Below are 16,548 nucleotides of genomic sequence, written 5' to 3'. Positions count from 1 at the left end.
GTGTGGGGGGGGGGGGGAGAATGCATGAGGAGGCAGAAAACCCCCGGCCTTAGAGCTAAGCACTGAAAGTAATGGGATTCTGTATATGTTATGAATTTTAAACACTTCCATAAGCTATGTCGTTTACAGCTGGATATAAGCTATTCCTGACTGAATATGAATAAGGAAGGCACTGGAGAACTGATTTTGTGCTTTAAGATCCTCTCAGTCATCTCTAACTCTTTCCTATGCTCTTTTTTCAACTCTGCTCTAAAACTCTCTAAGACACATGCAAATAATTAGATATGTAGTTGTTTACTCCAGCATAAGGCAATAGGGAAATTATTTCACAGATGGAAGCAATAGGATATTTTATAGTGCTGAGCTGAAATGGGGACAATTTTTGTGAAAGATTAAATTCTCTGCATCTTCATCCCTGATCAGTTGGCATCACGGTCCCAGGAGCAAGACCACCTATCTTTTAATATATATATACCCCAATTAATATTATATATATAAAATTAATATTATATATATAAAAAAAAGAAAAACGGAAAGAGCCTAAGCTGCAAGTGGGCACAAAAAATGTAAACATTAGGGGTAGCATTAGGGCACAAAAAATGTAAACATTAGGGGTTTTTTTTAATGTAGCTCTTCCAAAACTCCCCTTTTGGGCTGAAAGTGTCAACTTTTGAACATTTGACACAATTATGCTATGTAAGCAATTCTCTGTTCCTCAAAGATTTATAATACAGCTGGGCTGCCTTAGCCTGGTCTGAGTGCTTGAGAGAGTTAAGGGAGCAAGCCTGATTAGTTTCGCTCAACCACACACAAAAATCCAACTGTACCATATAGGAATCTTAAGTTCTGTAGTATTCTTGGCTCACTGCTCTTGGGACAGACCAAGATGCAGTTTGAGGGAGAAAGTGAGGGGCATTGCAACAATGGTTGCAGAGGTAGTGATCTGAGCTAAGAGAGGCAACTCCTCATCCCTTCCCTGCAATCCTTAGTCTAAACTGCCAACATCACTGTTGCGATGAAAGTTGCCTGGGCCAGCAGCTTTCATCAGTATCAATCAATCCAAAGATTGGGTGTAGCTGGGCTACAGTTTGCTGCTTAACCTGTATTCCCAATGATGTTGCCATATGGGACACATATCCATATGGGACACATATCCAGAACCTTAGGTCCTCTGAAGGAGAGTCAGGCTTTACTTCCTGTGTTACATCTGTTGGGGAAGACTGGGATGCATCATCAGAATAATCTGGTTCCTTTCCTGAAGAGTCCTTTGATTGTGATTCCTCAAGCGCCCTCAGTTCTGTTGCCTCCCGAGTGCTGAGCACGGGGACTGGTTTTGGGATGGAGGACTTGCATCCTTCTTCCGCCCCTCCCCACAATGTTGACAGTAAGGCTGGATTTGCAGCAGCAGCACCTCTTTGGAAGTTGAAATTTGTTTAGGTGTCACCTGTTTTGCCTGAGCAGTTTTGTGGTAGTTTATTTATTTATATTTATTTATTTGTTATTTACATTTATATCCCACTCTTCCTCCGAGGAGCTCAGAGCAGTGTACATGGTTATTTTTATCCTCACAACAACCCTGTGAGGTAGGTTAGGCCAAGAGCTACATGACTGGCACAGAGTCACCCAGTGAGTTTCATGGTTGAATGGGAATTTGAACTCAGGTCTTCCCGATCTTAGTCCAACACACTAACCATTATGTAACTCTAATTATGTTGCCCTGGTGGATAAGGCAATCCAGCTCTGAAACAAGCCTGAGAATGTGAAAATTAATGACATTGAGATCTGCAGGGGGAGCAGAAACGTCGATACCAATGCAGGCAGCTATTTTCTGATCCACAATGTCGATATCTAGCAACCTGGTATTGAGGTGAATGGGACTGGGACCTAGAATACTCTGTGTATCTGTCATCCTACTCATCCTAGTCACATAAGTCAGTGGCCCACAGTATCTCACTTCCTGGTACCGATCCTCATGGTCCCGACTTCAGGATAGATGCTGGTGGTCTCCATCGCTGTCCCTTCTATCACTGCCCCTTGCTTTTAAAGGGATGGGGCACAATATTAGTGAAGGAGAGTGTTCATGCCTCAAATCTGATGGAGTTGGAGAACGGCGGTGGCTTAAGTTCAATGGTAGCTCCAAAGGTTTCTATAGCCCTGGATCCAATAGAGACACAGGCAAGGGTATGGTCAAGAGTCAATGCTGTTCTGGAGTTGACACTTGTTCCGCAACAGTGGTTGTTTTAGAAGCAGTTTGCCTTGGCTTCTGTTTCTTGAGTATCTTGGGAAGCAACTGTCCCGCTGAGAGTTGCTTAGGCTTCTTGGGCTTTGGCATGTTTTGTGGCAATGTGAGTGCTGCTTCCATCAGATGCATCTGGTGGGTCACTGTGTGAAACAGGATGCTGGACTAGATAAGCCTTGGACCTGATCCAGCAGGGCTATTCTAGTGTTTTCTTTTTTGCCAGGTCTGTCTGCTTTACTGACTTGATTCAATGGAAACCATATGCGTCCGTGACTGCTTGTCAGTTGGTGGTGGTACCAAAGGAGGATGAGAATGGATAAACACTGAATTCTCCAAGTTGGAAGGATTCAAAGGGCGTCCCTGAGTGTCAGCAGATGTTCCTTGCTGAGATGATACATAGTGTGTAGTTGTGGGTAGGGATGTGCACGGAACCGGCCAGGGCTGGTTTGACGGCGGAGGTGGGATAACTTTAAGGGTGGGGGAGGGTGCACTTATCCTTCCCTCTGCTTTCCCCCCGCCAGCACTCGCTGGAAAACTGGTGCGGTGGGGCGCCAGCGTACCTCCCTGTCCGCTCTTCGGACCGGAAGTAAGTGGAAGTAGCTCACTAACACGACATGTGTGCATGTGCCTGATGTGCGCAGGCACGCAAGCTACTGCTACCTACTTCCAGTCTGAAGATCGGACGGGGTGGCAGGGAGGTACGCTGCTGCCCCACCAGACCAGTTTTCCAGTGAGCGCCAGCAGGGAAAAAGCGGAGGGAGGGGTAAGTGCACACCCCCCACCCTCAAAGTTATTCCACTACTCTTCGAACTGGCTAGGGTTCGAATCTGTTCGGAGCCCCGTAAAAGGGCCTCTGAACAGGTTCATGCACATCCCTTGTCGTGGGACTGCTAGTTCAGGCTCCCACAATAGAGACCCAAGTCAGAGAGCCTGATTCTCTTGTGCCTGCTTGGTAAATCCCTGGCAATGGGACCAGGTCTTGAGGGTGTGTGCCTCCCTGAGGCACAGAAGGCAGCAAGAATGTCCATCTGTGAGGGAATTTTAGTTTTTTTTTTGTAAAATTTCTATACCACCTTTCATTAAAACAATCTCAAGGCAGTTCTACAGTAAGAGCAATGTTTTAAAGAAACTTTTCCACTCGCCATGCACTGAGAGTTTTGGCGTCAAAAGGGGAACAACCCCCCCCCCCAGCAAAATGAACAGAGAAAGAGAACTCTGACAAAGCAGTGGAGACTCTTCAGTGGACAATTAAGAACCGAGGGGAGAGAGGAGTGGTGCACTAAACCACGGAGGGGGTGGGATTACCACCAAAATCAAGCAGAAAAACAAGAGTTATGGAACATTCTCGATGGAAGCTCCATGCAAGTGCAGAGCCCATCGGTGTGAAACCACAGAGACTATGTACAAGAATGAGTTCTTTGGATCGTGACATATCCATGTGTTGCTGAATGAGAAAGAAATCCTTTCTTCTCTCACATGCTCCCTTCGTTTCCACTATGATTTGGCTCAGAAGCTGAGCAGGGATGGAAACTAATTAGAGCACTTGAGATAGTAAGATCTAGATCCAGATCCCTTGATCTATTTCCTTTTTCAGCTCCAACCACTCATGGGAGACTCAAGAGAGGACATCAAACCTCTCCTGGCCTGGCATTCCTATCTGTTTTTTCATCCTTGCTGAGCTTCCCATCTTTCACCTCCCGTGTCCCCTATTGTGGTGCAAGTGGAACAGTTACTCTGATTTGGTAGCTGCCTATCCTACTCAGAGAGGGACCGATAATGTAGGTTGATGGAATGGTGGCTCGGGGGAGAGAAAGGTTGTAGTGGGAGAGAAGGAGCTGGGGCACAGGAGCTCTCTGCCTCTACCACTACCCAAGTCCACCTGAGCACAGGCACTTTAGCAAGTTTAATCCTTAGCACATGGTTGCAAATCGCAACATGAATGCAACTGGTTTCATAGACTTCTCTCCCAAGCCCTAGGAAAAGAGCATGATAGAAACTGAAACAACAGACATACAAACTCTGTGGAATGTTGCAGACAACGCAGATGTCAGTATCAACAAGGTTGTTCATCAAGAACATAGGCCATGTAACCTGCCCATCTCTTTTCTAGTCTAGAATGCTGGGAGTGGGGATATATTCCCATCAACATTAGCTTCTTATGCCTGGATTCGTAAGCAGGAAAAAACCAATAATCACCTTTGCAGATAACTGACACACCTCCACATACAGTGCTGCCATTGCTCACATCTACCCATTCCTTCTTGAAAACTTCAAGCAAACCCCTGTTTTTATTTTTCAGAACCACTGGCTTGGATGGGGTGGCTTGGAAATATCCTGACTCACCTATGAGTGAATTCAGCGAGGAGTAGGAGCTGACTCTTCTCATCTTGTCAATTGTTTCAAAGGACAGGATATACTCTTCATTCTCGGGGCTGCCCAAAGTGCTGCTGGCACTACTGCTGGTGCTCAAGTTCCCAGGGGAAAATGCAACGGAGTTCCCAGCTGTTGAAGAAGAACCACCACAGGGACAGTGAAACAAGCACATTTGTTGGAAGTAGTAACACTTACCCTTTTTGGCATTCAATGACAGGCAAGAGTGCAACTGCCCTGGTAAGACCAACCCAAAACTTCCACGTTTCCTCAACACCAAGCATTTATGCTTCAGCAGCTCATAAAAGCTGGGAAGAGAAATACCCGTGTAGAAAAGGACTCTGAATTTTCCTAGGCTGGGACCATTAATTTTTCCCTCGGCAGGTGTCATGGCATAATTTCCAGTTAGCCCATGATGGTTTCTCCAGATGGTGCATCATAGCAGGGATTTGAGTAATGGACAAAATAAAAGCTGCAGTGCTACTCTGCCTTGCTTATGTTCTGAAAACATATGTAGGGAAGCAGAAATTAGCCACAGCACAGACACATATCTCTGTAATGTGGGGATATTCAGAAGGGAGTTCAAAGGTTTGCCAGATGCATGCCTCAGACTCTTGCCTTATCATTCCTACATATAACACAGACTAAAAGCAGGACAAGATCCTTAGAGGTGACCAGAAGAAAGAGAGAAATTTAAGAAATAATGTTTGCAGGGTAATTTGTATGCTGGTATATTGACTTATTTCCATCGGACTGAGAATACTATGAAAAATTATGTATACCAACCAGGTTTAGGGACACTGTCTACTCTGCTGTAGGCACTGAATCATCCCAATATGGCTCTGGCTGGTAGCAATCATATGGCTATGCTTTACGGGGGGGGGATTCATGCGTGGGGGAGTAAAATGAAAGATAATACTGAAAAGCCATCTTACATTCTTCATTCAAGCTGAGGTTCTGCAGAGATTTATTCAAGTTCCTTGCTGTGGTGACTGCTCGGATATTCCCATAGGAGCTGACAGAACGGAGTCTTGGTGTGCATGGACTGTCCCGCACAGGAGTCAGGCTTCCACCTTCTATGGAGGCAATATTTAGCTATTACCCACCCAGAGAAATTAAAAAGCAGATCTTTTACTGCAATGTGGAAGGGCAACAATAGTTTCAAACCAGTCAGTGGCATAAAGTAACAGGGTTATACCTTGCAGGGAAACTGAACAAAAGTTAGTATGTTCACTTCCCACCACATCCTCCTGAGTCATAAGAGAAGGATTTCTCTGGTTTTGTAACATGATTATGGCCTAGCTTTTAAACAAAGTAGGCCTTGTCAGTTCGTAAATGGAAAGGTAATACAACTCCTCCTTTTAAATCTCTTTTGTACCAGAGCTCTAACGTGACATTAAGGGGACTTCTTGGAGAAGACACCTTCTTGCAACTAACATCTGAATATAAGACAGTGTTGGCATCTGCACAATTAAGGCACAGGGGGAATTTACTGATCCCTGCTGAGCAACCTTCCCTACCTCTCATGGGACCTATGTGACAGCCTCATGCACACACCATTTAACTTAATGCAACAGCGTGTGATGATGTTGATGATACTGTGTGATGCTCAATATCTTTTCCCTAATAAGAGAGCAACAAAAGCCTAATGATCTTTTCTCTGGATACATTTTAGTATTAAACGATACTATGTACCTATAGTTCATCATTACATAAAATAAAATAATCAAACCATGGTGTGTGCTTGCACTCAAACCAGCACTGGAAACCATAGTTTGATTGTGCAAACCATACTTTGACAATTTGGATGTGATGTCAAATTATGATTTTTACTAAGCAGGAAGTCAGAGAGGGAACCGAAGCACACATAGAGAGGCAAAGAGCAGCATCTGAGACTCATTCATGTAACACTTAACCATGTTTTGGCGTTACATGTGAACTAAGCCCATTGTTTTGCCACTGCCATTGCCTGGTCTGGGAGAGCCCACACTACAAACAAGAGGAAGTTCAGTCTTCATGATCCCTCCTTTTTCAATAAAACACAGAAGGATTTCAGTCTTTTAAAACTAGAGATGAAACAAGGCCATCTGGAAAATACTCGATGGGAAACAAAGTTTTTCAGATATCTATTGGCTAGATCAACAGGCACAGTGTATTACCCTCCCCCACAAAATTAGCTTCCTAAACTTTCTTGGTCTACAAAGAAAATGCTGTAATACCTGGAGCAGCAGGAGAAGGCGGTGCATAGTTCTTTTCTTCTTCCATAAACTGTAAGGCAACAGTGCAGAAATTGCTTTCATACTGGACCACCAGGTGACTCAATGCCACCACCAACTCCTGTGGAGAGATAAGAAAGAAAAACAGACTTCTGAACACTGTGTGTCAAATAACTGATTGCAAGGAAGTTCTATAGCAGCAAAAGCAGGGCACATCTGGGTCACCAAGCACCTGATAATTTTTTAGAGAGAAGAAAATAGGATCTCCATCTTCAGAAGTCAAGGATGCTGTTTGCTGAAATGCTGTGATTCTTACTAATTAGTTAAAGCAACCTGTACGTGTGCAAGAATGGCTCTTGGATTATTACTTCAGTTTAGAAAATAAAACATATGTCCCATCCAGCCAAACTGGGAAAGGTTCAGACTCACAGTGCACACCTATATTTTGTGGTCCTGAGCTGGTTTGGAGTACAACACCACAACCAAAACTGTTCTTTGAGGGGAAGGGAAGAGAACATCCCGTTCCCCAAATATAGGCTGCATTTCACAACCACAGCAAAAGGCATTAAACCAGGATAGATAACCAAGATCAGATCATGGTTATCAAGACTCTGAGATGTACATGTTTCCTTCTAAAGTATTAATAGTATATACAGCACATCTCTCTCAGTCCTTCCTTTGCACACACACAAAATAAAAACATGGCAGAGATAGCCGTGTTTAGCAAATTTCTTCGCTTTTGTGATAATGCAGTAGCAAGCCCCTATCTTTTCAAAAATAAGGCAAGAGAATCAAGTCCCTGTGAAACCTGCCTTCTGACAAAATTAATACCCATTTGTCACCTTGAGTAGAGATGAGGGCTTTTTTTTTATACCCGGCTTGGTGAAACATTGATTTTTCTATCGCTTTAGTGTGAAGATCTAAAGAAAGCTAGCGTGTTTGACTCCAAAATGAATTCTTTGCAACAAAAGACCTTTTATTCTTGGCCAGGCTCCCCTTATTCTTTGATTCAGCTCAGTATTGTCAAAGTGATGTACTGTCACAGGAAGTACTGAACTGGAAGTTAGGACACAGCTAACACATCTCCTGTCCATACAAATTTCCCTGCAGGACAAAATGAATCATACTAAATGGCAAGACTCTTGCATGGCACACTAGGTCACAATCTGGACTATGACGGCTAGCCTACCTGTTCTCCAAGTGTGCCTGACAGAAACATGATGATGTACTATGAGAATTACCAAGCTGCTCAAAGTGGGTGATACAGTCCAAAAAAGGGAATCAGATTTGATATCTGACTAATATCAAATATCCCTGAAGGCCCCAGAATAAAAATTTGGACAGCATCACTCAGCATTGAATCCAGCAACTCTGAAACCACCCGGAGAACCTCAGATTTTATTCTGTCAAATTTCCTAGTATTCATGTTTTGCAAAATTCTATACTTGTGGAAATTTTTAGTGATTAGTCAATTAGAGATTTAGTGATTCAGTCAATTGATAATCACTACTATCAATGCAGTTTATTATATTTGTAGATGTGCGACTAGTGTCCTGATTACCTGGACAGGAACTGGAAAAACAGAATGTATCTGGGATACAATAAATCTGGCAATGCCAAGTAGAGGCCTTCGGCCAGAGTACCCCTCAGAACTAACAATTGATCAAGGTGCTACTGCTCTATAATGACAGAACAGAATAAGCAATCTTCAAGTGACTATCTACTATTTCATTCTCCCCCTCCCTTTGTGGTTTATGGAAAGCTCTTTGCTGAGCAGAACTGCCCTGTTCCTCCTCTCTCTTGCATACCCATCCCCTCTTCTTCCTAAAGGACTGTCACACACTTCATGTTTCCAGTAACAAATTAATATTCATATTTAATTCCATAGGTTGTAATATATGCTATCCAAACCATGATACAAGGAAGAACATTACAGAAACAGAATGTGGCTTTTGTTTCCAGAGGAATTAAGTAACAGAAGCAATGAGAAATTCTCCCGAGTGTCTAGGTTTCAGAGACAGAGACCAACATAGCTAATCTCACTTCCTTGTCTCCCCCCACTTTTTTATGCAGGGCCTCTGAAATGAAAGTACTGACACACACGTCTGACAGCTCACTGCTGACAGATATCGTTTTCCTCTGGCATTCAGCAGTGCACTTTCCAATGGTGGATATGTTGCAAAGTCTAAAATAATCCTTTTTTAATGCCTAGTCTTTCATTATTTTGTTATACAATGCCCTTTTCCGTTTCAAAGGGATTTCTTATACTGTACAGCAAATGAAATGCCACATTGATAAAGACTTCATGTCTGGCCCCACTGGTGAAATGACCTGACATTCAGGTCAGACAAGAAAAAGCATTTAGCGTTTCCAGAGTGATGGCACCCCCAGGCATCATGACGGAAAGGGAATCCATGAGGCTCGTGTCCGCAACTCAAGGGCCACTTCCCCCTCCACAACCCCAACCCTTGCAGCAATTCTTCTAAATCACACTCTGGTTGGTAAGCTTAATTTGATTTTCTTCAGAACAGAAAGAGAGTGTGCGAGCGCGCAACACGATGTTATTCTTCAGGCTAAAAACACAAAGCCGAGTGGAACCTGACATTTATGTAAACCTCTCAGGAAACAGAGAGACAAAATGATGGACACGGCAGGACTTGCCTTTCAGAAAAATCACTGACAAAACCAAGAACTGGCATGACCTGCAGGTGTGCAAAACTAGTGACGACTACACATACCACCATCAGGCAGCCAAGGTGCTTGTCTCTAAGCAATACCCCTTTCATTACACATTTATCCTGGGATAGCAGAGGAAAAGTACTAAAGGAGAGGAATAAGATGGTGATGCAAGTTTTCCATTATTTAAAGGGAAATGCTTTTTAAATTGAGAAAATGGCACCTGCTTGTAGATGAAAGCAGCTTCAGCTTCCAGAGACTTCAACAGTTTTGCTGAAGATGAGATTAAAACAAGGGAAAACCAACAAGAAGGGGCCATGTGGGGACCAAAAAGGAAGTCTACTGTGCTGTCAAGTTAATATCATAGAGATTCCCATTGGCAAATGGATAAGGGGAATACAAACAGTTGCTGGCAAATTCAACTGCACAGGGAGCTGTGTGTGAGGAACATCTGGGGTCGAAGCTCAGTGGGAGGCAACAACTTCTGTATGCAGAAGGCCCCCAGATTTAGTCCCTCTCATCTCCATATTGGGCTGGAATGGACCCTTGTCAGAAACTGTGGAAAGTCATTGCCAGTCAGTGCAGGCAATACTGAACTAGATGGACCAATGGCTTGATTTGGTATAAGGCAGCTTCCTATGTACATGTATCATGAACACAAGTCAAGTGCAGAAAAACAAAGCAAACCAGAGGACTGACAGTCATTGGCATCAACCACTTCAAGATGAAGTAATTCATATTCTTCCTCTCCCTGCTCCCCACAACAAAGAATATACAAGCTTTGCTTCACTGCCTAATGCTGCTAGACCAAAATTTCAAAAATAATGTATTTTCTTTTAGTTGTGCTCTGTGGAGCTGCAATACCTGATTGTAAGGAACAATCATCTTATTCTGAAATATGAAGGTAGACTTCAAAGTAAGAGACATCTGAAAATCATAAATTGCCCTCTGATAACATTGAAAACAAATGTGTTAGTTGAAATAACTTTTTTTTAGGATCACGTTTCAACAAAATGGGTATAAGCTGGTTTCCCTTGGGTTGAAAGATCTCTTTTTAATTGGAAAGGGGGAAAGTTAGCAGAGCCTTTATCATTACAAGAGTTTGCAAGTAAAAATAATTTACACTCCTTATTTTGCACCTCTGCAAGGTGGGCCACTATTATTTTCATTTTATCAAATTGAGTGTTAGAGTAATATGTCTAATGTAATCCAGTGAATCCACGATTGAGCTCATTTTGGACCCAGGCCTGCCTCCTTATTTATAGCTCAACCATTCACTATGCAAAGTGTTTGCAAACAGTAAGGACTTGCTTAAGATATGTTTTCATACTTCTTTTTCAGGGTGTGACAAGTTTATGTGCTGCTCCAAGAAAAAAATAAGATCTATACACAAATTGCAAAGGCAAAGGACTGGTTCAGCTGCAACAGTAAACCATGGTTTAGCACTATATGAATAAGCCTAAAGAAGCCATGGACTCATGCACTCCCCCATGCCCAGCCCAATCATGCATAAGAGAAGGGAAGTGAATGTATTCATTTTCACTTTAAGAACAAATAATCTTCCTGCTACATATGCACTCAGGAATCTGTGGTTGTTAATTACCAATAGTTAGAACAAGCCAGGATATCAAAATAGGACCAAGTCATAGTTTGATATCCTGGGGTTGTTTAATCTATTATTAATTAACAAACCACAGTTCCCTAAGTTCATATGGAATGTAGAACTGCAGTTTGTTTTTAATGTGAAAACAAAGCAGTCGGCAGGGCAGGGGGAGCACATGGCTTCCTTAGGCTTGTTCATGTTGCACTAAACCATGGTTTAGGGCAGGACTGCACAACCTTAGCCCTCCAGCTGCTTTTGGGCTACTCCTCCCATCATTCCCAGCCACAGTGAGTGGCCAATACAGGGATTATTGGAGTTGTAGTTCAACATCTGCAGGAGGACCAAAGTAGAGCCCTGGTTTACTGTCACCTGATTAAGTCATTGTCTGAACAGATCACATGAAGTTGCCTTACACCAAGTCTGATCATTAGGCCATATCACAACAGAATTTCTCCATGTGCACAGGCAGAGAGAACAAAAGATTAAATATATCAACTTTTTGTACACAAAGTATATATTCTACCACTCTAGAGCTTCCCCATTTTCTATAAATCAAGATTATGAATAGCTATAGTGAACTATACATACGGAAGGCAGACAAAACTAAAAAGGCAAGCTCTAGTTTTGTCAGCAGTGACGTGGGATCATTTGCACAAATCTACCCTGCTCCTTGTGCTATTATACCTTTCGGACCATGGGGCTTCCATCATTGATGAGCTGGGCCAGCATCATTGCAACGTTGTGATCAATGGTGGTAGAATGATCAGTCCGCTCAGCGGAATTTCCTACAAAGGTGCCAAGGGCAAAGACTGCAGCACAGCGAACCTGCAAAAGAGACATAGTTCACCACTGTTGTCTAACCTAACCTCTTAGCGTGTCCTTTGTAATATACTCTTAAACTTTATTTTGGTGCATCGAAAGATGTTACTAGAGAATGATCTAATTATTTTGGAAAGAATATCTAAGAATATCTGAATTAATTGCTTCTAGTGAATAAATGAGACATGCAAGACATGCTTATTTTACACAGCCAGTAGTTTCTAAACATATTAGTTGAAAGCTAGTTAAGATTCAACCACATCCTTGATAAATGTTTCTGTCAGCTGGATGCTTTCAAAGATTTAGTGTTGATCCTACAAAAATAATGCAGGCTATTTCTTTTGAACAGGCCATGTACCATCGTGAGGCTGCTTTGGGGGGCAAAGCTGAATGATTGGCCACAGTGGATATTAACAAATTTAGCTGATTACCTCTGGGATTGGATCAGAGAGAAGACTGTAGAGCTTTTCATGGGCACTGTCTCTCACACCACACCACCTTGCAGAGTCAAAATTCTGCCAGATACGCCCCAAGCAAATAGCCACCCACTGGCGCAGAAGAGGATGTGGATCATTCAGCTGCTCTAGGCAAATGGCAATCAAGTTCCCTTGAAGACAGGCTTCCTAAAACAAATGCATGACACTGTAAGAGTAGTTGCTTGCCAGTATGACAGTATCAAATAATACAGGTGCACTGGTTTAGGGCAGTCGTTTCCAACTTTTTATTCAAGATTATTATTGAGGTCAGATGTGGAGCCAGCCACCACTTTCCTCATTTGTACTCACCTGCCCTGTGTTGTAGCTGTTGACAATCACTGCCAAGATGAAAGCGGTCATCGTCCTGTGTTCAGCCTTAATACACATACACAAAAACATGCATTTTTGAAATCTGAAGAATGCTTCAGGGCAAACCTTAACAAAAAATAGGTGTCATCTTCACTGCAAGAGCTTGCATTCTTTGACACTGGGAAAATTTGAGAACCCTCATCCAAATTATATTGTTTGATGAAAAAAGGAAAATGGCCTTAAAAGGAAACCAATCCATCTCAAGTGGTAGTGGGGCTGGGCTTTGACTAGCAGAGCAGTGAGTTACTTCCCTTTATTTTAGATTCAAGGTTGCTCATGAGGGGGAAAAGTGCTGCCCTACATTAAAAAATTGATAGCCACAAAACAAAATCCCTACCAATACCAGAAAAGACAAACAGGCCCCTGTCAGACAAAGAAAAGAGACTTCACAGTCCTTTGTACCCTATTTTAAAAGCATCCTGGGATTTTGTTGCTGTCTCTTCTTCAATATGGGTTGGATAGCTCACAATAGCTCTGTGATTCAAATACACTTAAAGAACAAAAAAAAAAAATTTCCCCAAGGCCATTCTGTTTTATATGCAGTAAGACTAGAAATTATGCTGTACTTTGTTATGTCCCCCCACTATGTGCAAGGCTTTTATTATTTATTTAACATATTCATATACTGCCTGATATATACATCTTTAGGCAGTGTACACAATCCAAATTGCAATATAAAAACAAAAAACAAACAATTAAAACACTTTCACAGAATAAAAACAAACACAATTCACAAAATGAAACAAAATAATTTCACAAGATAAAAACAATTAAACAGTTTAAAATTAATTTCAATTAAATGCCTGAGAAAACAAGTGTGTCTTAAGGGTTTTTTTTAAAAGCATTCAGAAATGTTATTTATTTATTTTAAAAGGTAGACAAGAGTCCAGTGCCCCTTTGGTTCATGCTTGCAATAGCAGTATTTTGAAGAAAAAGCAGTGACAGCTTTTTCTGAACTTGTTGCAACAGTTTTTCCTCAAACAGACTTTAAGGATAGTTATTGTAAAAATCTGCACAATAGGTTTTTGGAGATGGAACAGGTAGTTCTATAAGCCACTAACAATAAACAACCTTAAGTCCACTTACTGTGGCCTCCTTCATAATGACAAACAATTCTGAGCAACAGAATAAAATGTGTGTAATAACAGTTAAGTAAAAACTAATGGAGGGTCTTTCGTTTCCTCCTTGGTTTGCCTGGTATACTGCACCCTCACTATACCAGTGCATCTTGTTTCCCAGCAGTGGTCAACCAGATGCCTCTGTGAAGTTCATAAGCAGGGCATGAAGGCAACAGCCCCGCTCTTTTCTTGCCCGCCATTGCAGCAAGGACATAATGGCATATTACCATCAAACATGGAAGTTTCATTTAGCAACCATGGATAACAGCCATTGGTAATCTGTCTTCCATGACTTAATCTAACACCCTTTTGAAGCCATCTAATCCAGTGGCTATTGAACAACTTGTGGCAGTGAATTCCATCAAGTAATTATACATTATTTGAAGGAGAACTGTATGTTGTCTGTCTCTTATGGGAGAGGGAGAAAAGAGGTGGAACAGCAGTTTATTTTAACTAAGGTTTATTTAACAAACTGGGATTGGTGCCAAAGACTATCACCAAGTCTTGATTTGTTTTGTCCTGTCATGATTTGTTTAGGTCCCACCCCTTCTTCTCATGTCTTATGATCTAGGCTTGCCTCTCTCTATGTGAGAGGCTGGTGAGGGCAGAGGTAGTAAACAAATCAAGATTAAACCACAATTACTGGTTCAGACATCATGCAAGACCATGGTTAGGATAAACCAACCAACTTCAAAGCTTGGGTTCAGATTCTGGTTTGATTGCCTGAAATAAACCACAATTTGATGACTGGAGTGGGTTCAGACATACAAGCTAAGGTTCAGACATATAAGCTAAGTTAGATTGAATAAACCATGGTTCTGTGTGATGTACAGGGGCGTATCTAGGGTAGGGCAGGCAGGGCACGAGCCCCGGGCGCCACTTGAAGGGGGTGCCATTTTTAAAAATTATTTTTTTTTAACAGCCACTGAAAACAAAATGGCCACCGCGCATGCTCAAATAGCCTCTGTGAGGCCCTAGGCCATGCCAGGCCTCAAAGAGGCCATCTGAGCATGCACAGTGGCCATTTTGTTTTTAGCAGCCATTTTTTAAAAAATGGCGACCACACATGCTCAAATTGTCCCTGTGAGGCCCTAGAGCAGGGGGAGGGGGAACCTTTTCAGACTCCCATTGGCCTTTAGGAAGCCCCCCAAAGGGGATACAGGTAAAAAATTTTAAAAATTTAATATAAGTCACTGTACACATATTTAGTTTGGCACTGTGTACAGACAATCAGGGCTTGTGAATACTGAGCTGAAGCTTATGAGCTAGGATTGTATTCATTTGCTCTTACTTTACTTCTTGTGGTAAGTGAGTTAAATGTGATATCTTAATAATATGGCTATTAATGGTGAGTTTGTCTTTGAATCAGTGTAAAATCCTTAGTATTAAGGCCCACTGGGAGTTTCTTGCTCTCTTTCTCTCATTTTAACTGTCTTTCTGAAATACTAGAATATATTCCAAGCAGTGACACAGTTTACTCTGCATATCCTTTAATTATTTTCAGAGTATCTGGGAAAAGTCAAATTCTCCATTTATTTTTAAAACTTATGTAAGAGTGATGCTACAGTGCATAGTAGAGAATTAGACAGGGAGGTTTAGTTTTCCAAGTATACCTCCACACAGTATTTGGGTATTTCATGAGCCCCAGCATACTGAAATTTGTAGTTTTCCAGCATTTTTTGGTCTGGCTACATCCACTGGAAATAGTTTTTGAAATATTAAAGGATTAACGAGCTTGACTTGTATTTTTGAGCTGATATTATGGTAAAGTTATCTGAAAGATGTGTGTCAGATGTTTGGACAGGGGGAGCAATTTCAGTGCTTGCCCTAGGTGCTATTTTCCCTAGATACACCTCTGGTGATGTATGAACCCACCCATTGTCTTCTCTATCTAGTTTTTCCAAGCTACTCCTCAACAGGACAACTGCATGTTAAAACTACATGGTAAGAATTTTCTCTCTACAAAACCAACAGCACAGCTGCCTTATAAAAACAGCATATAAGCCAAAATAAAGAAAACAAGCAAGGTCTAAACATAGTTAAAAATGGGGGAAAACAACAACCCGCAATCTGATTATTTGTCCTTACCGGCATGTAGGGATCTGCCAAAACAGAAAGGAAATATTTGTGACCATTGTCCTTCACAAGGTCGGCTTGGCATGACTGAAAACGAGATACCGGGGTGGGGTGGGGTGGGAGAGAGAAAACAATGAATACAATAACCTGAGGAGAATTCCTTTTATGCCTCTAGATGCTTTATTAATATTTCATGCCATAGTAATTTTTTCTCCTTCAAATACAATTTTCAATTGATCTGAGAAACAAAGACATTGAAGCAGGTTTCTTTGCCAGGACATTGGGGGTGGGAATCTTGGTCAAAAATTGCATTATGGAAGCACAGGACAGCTGTTTTATGTCCAGGGAGTCTAAGGCCCTCGGACAATATTCCACACATTGTTCATTCAGATCTTCAACTTTGCATGTTTGGAGAGCCCTTGGTAGCAATCATCAACAAGCCACATCTGCAGAGGACAGTTCAGCTCTTGTTCATTCAGCCTAGACATTGGAGCCAGGAGAGTACAGTCATCTGCAAGGCAGGTGTAGAAAAAGAGAACTGCCTTCCACAATACATAACTATATGTCTTCTCTGACAGATAAAATT

General features: G+C 41.9%; 1 protein-coding gene across 4 annotated transcripts in view; it reads right to left on the bottom strand.

Moving 5' to 3' along the window:
* RPTOR (regulatory associated protein of MTOR complex 1) overlaps nucleotides 1-16,548 on the bottom strand; it is a 510,229-nt gene that overhangs the window by 106,418 nt on the left and 387,263 nt on the right. For all 4 annotated transcript variants that reach the window (XM_053294863.1, XM_053294866.1, XM_053294865.1 and 1 more), the window contains exons 14-20: nucleotides 15,975-16,049; nucleotides 12,709-12,774; nucleotides 12,355-12,546; nucleotides 11,789-11,929; nucleotides 6,829-6,946; nucleotides 5,545-5,685; nucleotides 4,583-4,741 (exon numbers count right to left, since the gene is read on the bottom strand). In XM_053294863.1, the coding sequence (XP_053150838.1) occupies nucleotides 4,583-4,741; nucleotides 5,545-5,685; nucleotides 6,829-6,946; nucleotides 11,789-11,929; nucleotides 12,355-12,546; nucleotides 12,709-12,774; nucleotides 15,975-16,049 (892 nt within the window). The remainder of the gene's footprint in view (nucleotides 1-4,582; nucleotides 4,742-5,544; nucleotides 5,686-6,828; nucleotides 6,947-11,788; nucleotides 11,930-12,354; nucleotides 12,547-12,708; nucleotides 12,775-15,974; nucleotides 16,050-16,548) is intronic.

Source organism: Hemicordylus capensis, chromosome 2 (genome assembly GCF_027244095.1).
Source record: "Hemicordylus capensis ecotype Gifberg chromosome 2, rHemCap1.1.pri, whole genome shotgun sequence".
NCBI classification, from domain to species: Eukaryota; Metazoa; Chordata; class Lepidosauria; order Squamata; family Cordylidae; genus Hemicordylus; species Hemicordylus capensis.
Note: the sequence above shows the minus strand (reverse complement) of the source record. Positions and strands in the feature narration are given on the sequence as shown.